The 8505-nt window shown below is 36.3% G+C and overlaps 1 protein-coding gene across 2 annotated transcripts; it reads right to left on the bottom strand.

The window, feature by feature from the left end:
• Nucleotides 1–443: 443 nt before the first annotated feature.
• On the bottom strand, nt 444–6010 carry LOC104455276 (disease resistance protein RUN1-like). 2 transcript variants are annotated; one of them, XM_018877603.2, is made up of 4 exons: nt 5266–6010; nt 3705–4803; nt 1533–1838; nt 444–1440 (listed from the first exon to the last, which is right to left on the bottom strand). In XM_018877603.2, the coding sequence occupies exons 1-4, from the start codon at nt 5838–5840 to the stop codon at nt 700–702; spliced, it is 2721 nt and encodes a 906-aa protein (XP_018733148.2). In that variant the 5' UTR covers nt 5841–6010; the 3' UTR covers nt 444–699. The 2 variants fall into 2 exon arrangements, with proteins under 2 accessions (XP_018733148.2, XP_039172363.1); XM_039316429.1 differs by having other exon boundaries at nt 5310–5494.
• Nucleotides 6011–8505: the final 2495 nt, after the last annotated feature.

Genomic DNA, 8505 nt, shown 5'->3' on the forward strand with positions numbered 1-8505 from the left:
CCCTAAAGAAATTGCTTCAATTGACACTTGAATGCATGACCGAGTGACCTCATTTGTGTGCTAAACATACAAATATGCTTATTGTGTGTGTGATGTAATGTTCTTTTAATAATAAAAAAAAAATGTTCATTTTTTAAGTTGAACTATCAACTTGATTCTCAATAATAAAAAAAGGTCAATGGTAGGGTTTGCCAAATCCAAGTTATAAGTAAAACTTGATTACTACACTGACCAACCAGACTCATCACAAAAGCAGCACTAGTTTACCCTGCTTGATTATCAAGTTAGCTCCGTTTCTCATTATTATTGGGAATTCATGCTCAAGGAAACAATAAGAAACTTTATAGGGTTTTCAATCATCGTGGAGAATCCAAAGGTATTTGTTTTAATTGGGATATCTGCCATTACTCAAATTTGACATGTACAAGAGCTGAGAAAAGGAATTCAAAATGTCCGGATGTTGCTAATTATGTAAATCCCCAATTGATCAATGGATTGATCTCAATGACCAACAAGATTGAGCACTCAGTTACTCAGTTTCTCCAACTTCCTCAGAGAACTAGTTGCTGCATATACAAAGGAGAATAAGCAATCAAAAAATGAGTTAATGGAAATATTTTATAATTGTTGCCTTGGCCCCTATACAAATGAGATGAGGCACAAAGTTTCAAGGGTCATGAAGGAAGCTCCAAGATATATTTAAGTAGATCGAGTCCATGAAATGTTAAGTTCTTCCATGTGGTTTAGGCGAGAAAACTGTGGCAACTTGGGACTTTGAAAAGAGAGCTCCAAATGTGTTAAGTCGGAAGGAAGCTCTGGCAGCGATCGGAGTTCTTTACCGCCTCTTTGGTTGAGGTGTTGGAGAGAAGAAAGATTCTTGATACTTTCTGGCAAAACAGATATAGTAGTTCCACTAATGTTTAGATGTTGCAAATTAGGTAAATCCCCCACTGAGCCAGGGATTTCTGTCAATGACCAACAAGACCGGACACTTAGTTTCTCCAACTTCTCCATAGAACCAATTGACGTAGGAATCTCTTTGATCCCAGAATAATCTAAAATAAGTTCTTTTAGTTCTCTCAATGTGCCCATTGAGCCAGGGATTTCTGTCAATGACTGACAAGACCGGACACTTAGTTTCTCCAACTTCTCCATAGAACCAATTGACGTAGGAATCTCTTTGATACCAGAATAATCTAAAATAAGTTCTTTTAGTTCTCTCAATGTGCCCACTTCTCCGGGTAGCTCCTTAAGACTCTGACAGCCACTCAAGTTCAAGGAAAGAAGGCTCTTGACTTTGCCAATAGAAGGGTGAACTTGCTTGAGTCCGGAACATTCTTTTAAGCTGAGAATCTCCAACTTTGTGAAAGCCGAGAGCTCAGGAGTACATCTTAAATGTTTGCAACATGTAAGTTCGAGAACCTTCAGTCGCTTTGGCACCTACACAAATGAGAATGAGCCGTCAAAAAATGAATTGATGGACAAATCAAAATGAACAGAAACTCAAAGAGGATGTCTCTTTTGTGTCTTACCACAATCGAACTCCATCCTCCCCAATGCTCTGTGATCTGGCTGCTGGACAACGATAGCACCACTAATTTCGGTAGAAGCAAATTGGTTGCCGCAAAAGACGGATTGGGTTCAAGGTTAAACCATTGAAGCCATCTTAATTCAGAAAACAATTCGTTAAAGTCTCCATTCAAAGCCGCCCACTTCAGTTGAAGGAACCTTAACCTCGGTAACTTTTTAAACTGTTCATCGGTGTATGCCTGTTGATGGTCTCTATTGTACCAGTCCCGGGACCAGTTGAGACGAATTGCGTGGATCATTTCAGTTCCCTATATATCAAATCAATCAAATGAGTGTTTGAATTGACTTATAATTTGTAGTTTTTGCTTTCTTAAATCTTGGACTCGCTAATTTGTCATCTTTTTGCCCTCACTGTATATAAATGTTGACATGTAAACTCACATTTAAATTTTTTATGATCTTTTCGAATTTGAATAATATATTAAAATTTTGACATGAAAATACAAAGAAAAATACTTATTTGCCTAAAAAATTTTAAGACAAACACATCTCATTGTTTTACCTTTTGCTTTTCTTAAATTCTGTAGCGTGTGCACTTTAACTTTTATCCGAGGCGAAATGCAAGAAACGTGTTGAAACATACGTATGTTGACTTGTAGATTTTTATACAAATTTTTCATAAATTTTTAAAAGATTTTGCCAAAGAATGCCCATGGATCACCTGTTAAGTAGCTAAGGAAGCACCCCTTTTCAATTCATTTACTACTCTCGTGAAGTGTTTAAACATTGGTTCGAAAACAGAAACTCGCAAGAATGTTTAAAGAGTAACGTGATGACATTCGTTAGCAATGCAAATTTTAGAATTTGATTAATTTTTATATTAATCAAATATTAATCTCACAATCTCACGATCATTCAATTTTTTTCCTAAATTAATAGGCATATTTCAACATTGATCTCTGTTCAAACAGATTTGATTTTTATTTTTTTCATTCTATTTAACAACAAAGCTTGATATTGAATCATGTAAACGAACTATCACAAATTAAATCAAGAAGATAAAGCTTTTTCCTTTGCCAAACACCTATTAGTTAATTGGTAGAGGTTAATTCCTCGCCATTGTTCAGTCATGAACCTATGAGGCTTCCCTAATAAAATAAAATGAAATGACATGAACGTTGACAATTTAAGTAAAAAATTATCCCAGTTAAAAGATTTGATTCATGCTGAAAATTATGAATGATAATTGAAAAGGTATCTGTAAAATAATAAGCACGGCATCTCCTCTAAATAGTCGAGTTTGTGGAGCCGTTCTTAGCACAAAAGGACATTGTCCCAAAAACTACAAATAATATAAAACAACCTGAAGTAGAAAGAAATGTTCTTAAGAAAAGTGACAAGGAAAAGACAACAGCAATGAAATAAACAAACAAACAAAAATAAGAAAAGCCGCTCTTTATCATAACATCTAACCTAATCCATGAGATGAACAAGGTTAACGTAATAGAACCTTAAAAAAATAGTAAGATTATACTAATATAATTCATCAGAAGATTTTTGCTATCGTATCTACTAAGAGAAAAGAAGAACGAGAAAGAATAGATATAACTAGTAGAAGGGCGGGTATCTACAAAATCAAAATGGAGAAAAAAACATATCAAACATTGGTTTATAAATTATAGGAGCACCACAATACCTTCAACTGTACTTGAAAGCAAGCACACGTGATAAGCGTAAGATCTTTTTTTTTTTTTTTTTTAAATGTCACTGTTGTGCTTAATTATTAGTCATTATAATCAGCACGCATTATCTATTTATTATTGCGGTCTTAAAGATTGTCGATATTTTCAACTAGATATGAAAGCTACATGCTTTTAGTGAACGGGTTTTTCCTGTAGAATCGTAGTAAATTATTTGTAAATTAAACTTTGACGGATGTAATTTATGTCAATGAACTTGAACTAAATAATGTAACTCCTTAATCATTGGAGTGCTTATAGTCCTATTAGCTGTTCCAATTAATATACGATGGACACGAATGGATGTTTAATTATATTTTTTCCAAAAAAAAAAAATAGGAGCATGTATTCATACTAGTTAAAAAAATTTGAATAATCATGTTAAATGTAAGAAAATATGAGGGAGAGGAAAGAAAAAGGAGTCGCAGACGGTACCTTTTCTTTCTCTAGTACCTCGGAGGCTTCCTCTCTCACCCATAGTCTACTACGTTTCTCAAGCGATGGTTCTTGGCGAATAATGCTCCTTCCAAGATCTCTCAGTTGATCATGCATGCTTAAAGTACCATCATCTTCAATTTTTATTAAGCACCTCGACTTCAACTCGTCAATTCCTTGACTTGGATAAAACTCACAATCGTCCCACATGTACATGGCAAATTCAATCTTTTCACCAATAAAGAAACAGGCAATATCAAGGAAAACCTCTTTATGTTCGTTGTCTAATGCATCATAACTTATCTTCAATATCTTTTGGACATCTTTATGTGGTTGTTTTTTTAATTGTTTCAGTACATCATCCCAAACCTTAGGATATGTTTTTTTATACAAGTATGAACCTATAACCTTAAGTGCCAAGGGAAGCCCACCCATAGTGGATATGATCTGACGAGATATAATTGCAAAGTCACTTGAAGGATGTTCCATTCGAAATGCATGTCTATTAAATAAAATGAAAGAATGTGCCTCATTTATCCCACTCATTTCATGCTCGTAGTCTACCTCGAATTCAGATTGATCAAGAACATCTTTATTTCTAGTTGTAACAATTATAATACTTCCTGAAGCAAACCAGTAACCTCCTCCAGCCAAAGCATCTAGCTGATCCTTGCAATCTATATCATCCAAAAGAATGAGAACCTTTTTCCTTGTGAATCTAGATTTGATTAAGTTAATTCCTAAATCAACTGTAGACACTTCATTTTTTTCTTGTAGTATCTCAGATATTAGTTGACTCTGTAGATACTTAATACCATGGTGCTTGGTCGTTTCTCGAATATCTGGAAGGAAGCAGACATGATCAAATTTATTCAAGAGTTGATTGTAGATGCACTTGGCAAGAGTTGTCTTGCCTATCCCACCCATGCCATAAATTCCAATCATTCGAGCATTGATGGAAGGACTACCTATGCGACTTATAATCTTCTTCAGTTGATCATCAAGTCCAACTAGTTCCTTCGGAACAAGTAGAGGAAAATCTTTTCGTAACTCTCCCAGAACAGTTTCGACAACACGTTCAATCAATTCTCCCTCATGCCTGTCAAGCAACAAAAACAATGAGAGACTATGAACCTGGAGATGGTCCAAGCAAATCTGATCCTTATCAACTCAGCCAATCCCCGTTGGAGGTTTTATTCGGTGGCGTTCAAGATCTAGAAGATTAAGCATTGATATCGTTTGTCGGTGTAGTTTTTTTTAGTGATCGATAGTATTGGCCAGACGGGTTGTCCTTTCTTTGTCTGCGGGGGAGACAATTGTAAAATTATAAGGCGCCATGGGATATTTGGTTTTAGCAGTTGCTGATTTAGCTTCCGGGGGACATTTTGGGGGAGTACTAGTTTTTGTTGTGTTCGGGCATACTATGGTTGTCCATCGGGATATTTTGAGGGTTTCCTTGTGAGCATATAGTGGAAGTAGTTCTCCATATTTCATCGCTATTGCATGAATAAGAAAACTTACTCATCAAAAAAATAATAATAATAAAGTGGGAGAGAAGTACCCGCTAGCAAATTCATCGGATTTCCATCCATGTAAGTTACTCACATCTTTAAGTGCTTGTCGCCCTTCCTCAATATCTTTCTCATCAAAACGATGCTTATGCGAATGGAAGGCCTCCCCAAAATTTCTTTTCAGATGCCGCACATCCGATGGGTCCACTTTGTAAAAAATGGGCAAAACTTTATGTGAATTGCTCTTCTTGCAATCCATGATGTGAATAAGCTCACGAAGGCACCATTTGCTTGAAGCATAATGTCCAGAGATAATAGGGATAGAAATCTTAGAATTTGTGATGGCATTGAAAAGCACTGGACTAAATTCCTCACCAATTCGGATGCTATTACAGTCCCTAAACACGCGGATTCCTGCAATGTCTAGTCTGTGATAAAGGTGATCAGTAAATTCTTTTCGGGTATCTGAGCCATTAAAGCTCAAGAATACATCGTATTCATTGCTATCTCCTTCAGAGATTTTCGGAGGGAAGGATGAAGGAGAGGATGCTCCCCCAGTGCTCTCTTTTTCTTCCGCAACAAGCATTGCTTTGTTTGCCTTGCTCAGGCTTTGCCCTTTCTCCATGGAAGTCTGATAAGCAAAAGTGAAGGGAGAATACCTTCCTGCTGCACAAAATGATCAAGACAAACAAATGAAAAGGGTCGGATGGAGAGCATATGCTTTTTGGGTGGAGAGAGCATTTGCTTTATGAACGATTCCGAATACAAAACGTTTAACGATCAAGTTTACCTAAGCGGGTGTCTATTGATTAATTTAATATTAAAAGTTATTGACTTGGAGCAGTGCGTTGCACGTTTTCTTATTCCAATGGGCCTCAGCTTTTAGATACGTGCACTTTTCTAATTGGATAAATTTTCCAACAATCGTGTCTTTGACCAGTAAATCACAAATTATAGACAATTGTCATATATAAAATTAAGTAAAGTGAAAATAATGATGCCTATATTTTATGAGACATTATTGAATGCATATTGGTCAAAATAAGCATACCTTTGATCGTTGAATGCATAATTTATACGATGTGAGATCCATTAATATCAAAGATTTAAATACGTTTGGCTCAGATGTAACTAGATGATATAAAAATTTCTATATATTTACATCAATCATACCTTTGATTAGTGATTCAATATAAGCATCTATTTGAAATTATTGTTAATATTCATAAAATCTGGTGCCAAAATATACACGATCAATCCAAAGAAATAAAATTTAATAGAAACGACAATTAAATTTGTATGCAGTTAATTAGAAACATGAGAGATGAAAAGGTAAACTCTCTCTCTGGAAGCATTTTCGCCAGTTCGCTCTCCCTCAACTAGAGTTAGCTCTACCCTAACCGTGGTAACCGACTAAGAACATCCTCGACGAAATGTGTCACCACCCATGTCTCTTTCTTGGCTCCGACCAAAAACAAAAACGTCTCTTTTCTGGCCCCATTGCTGATCGTGAAAGGCAGAAAAACCCTTCTTGGTTGGTCCTTGTCACTTCGAGCTCCCCATCCTTGACCGAATCTTCTGCAATTTTCATTATCTTCGTCATCGCTCTTTTGCTTTTTATCTTCTCTAAATCTGAACGGCGGTGATCTTCTTGCTTTTTGAAAACTCACCGAATTGCTTTTCGGTTTGCGCACGCGAGAATCTTCTCCTATTCCGATTTTAAGTTTTGTCGGGCGATTCTGATCTTTTTCCCCTTGTTCGTCGATCCTCCGTGTGTTCTTTTTGTGTGCCCGTGAATTCCAACCCGCCAACCACTAAGATTTGCTCTGCTAACCATCATTTTAATATGGAGGAGAGAGCGGGGGATTCGAATTTTCATATTCTCATAGGTTAAAATGGAATGATTTGATTTTAAATGTGAATTTTAATTCTTGTTTGTACAATGAGATAGGGCAAAAATCCGCGTTATAATAAGAATAGAGTAGAACAAATTAACAAAAAGGAAAAAAACTCCAACCCATGTGCTTGGATGAGAATGGGAGATAGGAGAGACCCATCTGCATGCACGGGAGATGAGAGGTAGGTTAAATTAGATACGTGAGATTAAGATGAGATAGAGATAATCTTATTCCAATTAGTCTTCCTTTTCTCGACAAATCTTTGATCGAATGCTGTACCTCGGTCAATCTTGGTCAAAGCCAAACGGCATCTTAATTGGCATTAATTTTTGAATTAAAATTGGTTTTTCTTCTGCAATAAGCACTGCTTTGTTTGCCTGGCTCAGACTTTGCCCTTTCTCCTTGGTAGTTTGATAGGCAAAACTGAAGAGAGGATACCTTCTTGCTGCAAAATTAGATTAAGATAAACAAATGAAAGGGTCGAGTCTTTCTAGGCGGGTGTCTATTGATTAATCTAATAGTAAATGTGTAATGACTTGGATCAGTGCTATGCACATTATTCTCTTTCCATGATGACTTGCCTTGTGCACTTTCTTAATTCGATGAAATAAAATTAAGTTAAAATGGTGATATTCATATTTTATGAGATATTCCCAAATTAATATGAATCTAATGCATCCAAACTTAGATTATGTGAACCTGACGTGAGACTGATCAATATCAAGGCTTCAAATGATTGGACTTACACGTACCTAAATCATCTAAGAATTTCTCCATTTGCTCCAATTGTGCCTTTGATCATTGGTTCAATATAAGCATCGATATGAAACTGCATGCATATACCTTATTTCTGCTTTCATCGAGCTTGGATTACTGTTATTCATAAAATCTAGTACCAAATATCTGTACTCAATCAACAAGAAGAAAAATTAATGGAAACAGCAGGTAAATTTGTAAGTCATTACATATAAAATTTCGATAAAGAAATTAGAAACATGAGAGACGAAAATGTAAACTCACTCTCTCTCCCTCTGTCAGTCCCCCAATTCGCTCACTCTCAGCGAGAGTTAGCTCTCCCCTAACCGTGGTAACCGACTAAGAACATCCTCGATAAATGTGTCGCCCATGTCTCTTTCCTGGCTCCGACCAAAAACAAAAACGTCTCTTTCCTGGCCCCATTGCTGATCGTGAAGGGCAGAAAAACCCTTCATGGTTGGTCCTTGTCACTTGCAGCTCCCCATCTTTGACCGAATCTTCCGTAATTCCCATTATCTTCCTCATCGCTCTTTTGCTTTTTACCTCCTCTAAATCTGAACGGTAGTGAAATTCTTGCTTTTGCTGACCCAAAAAAAAAAAAAAGATCTTCTTGCTTTTTGAAGACTCACCGAATTC

This window comes from Eucalyptus grandis, chromosome 7 (genome assembly GCF_016545825.1).
Source record: "Eucalyptus grandis isolate ANBG69807.140 chromosome 7, ASM1654582v1, whole genome shotgun sequence".
NCBI lineage: Eukaryota > Viridiplantae > Streptophyta > Magnoliopsida > Myrtales > Myrtaceae > Eucalyptus > Eucalyptus grandis.

Bases quoted from the DNA above. Each gene is read 5' to 3' on its own strand.
- LOC104455276 (XM_018877603.2), bottom strand. From the start codon at position 5,840: ATGGAGAAAGGGCAAAGCCTGAGCAAGGCAAACAAAGCAATGCTTGTT. The intron at 4,804-5,265 runs GTACTTCTCTCC...GTTGCTTGACAG, and splicing joins TCCGATGAATTTGCTAGCGG to GCATGAGGGAGAATTGATTG. The intron at 1,839-3,704 runs GTACCGTCTGCG...TTTGATATATAG, and splicing joins AGGTACTAGAGAAAGAAAAG to GGAACTGAAATGATCCACGC.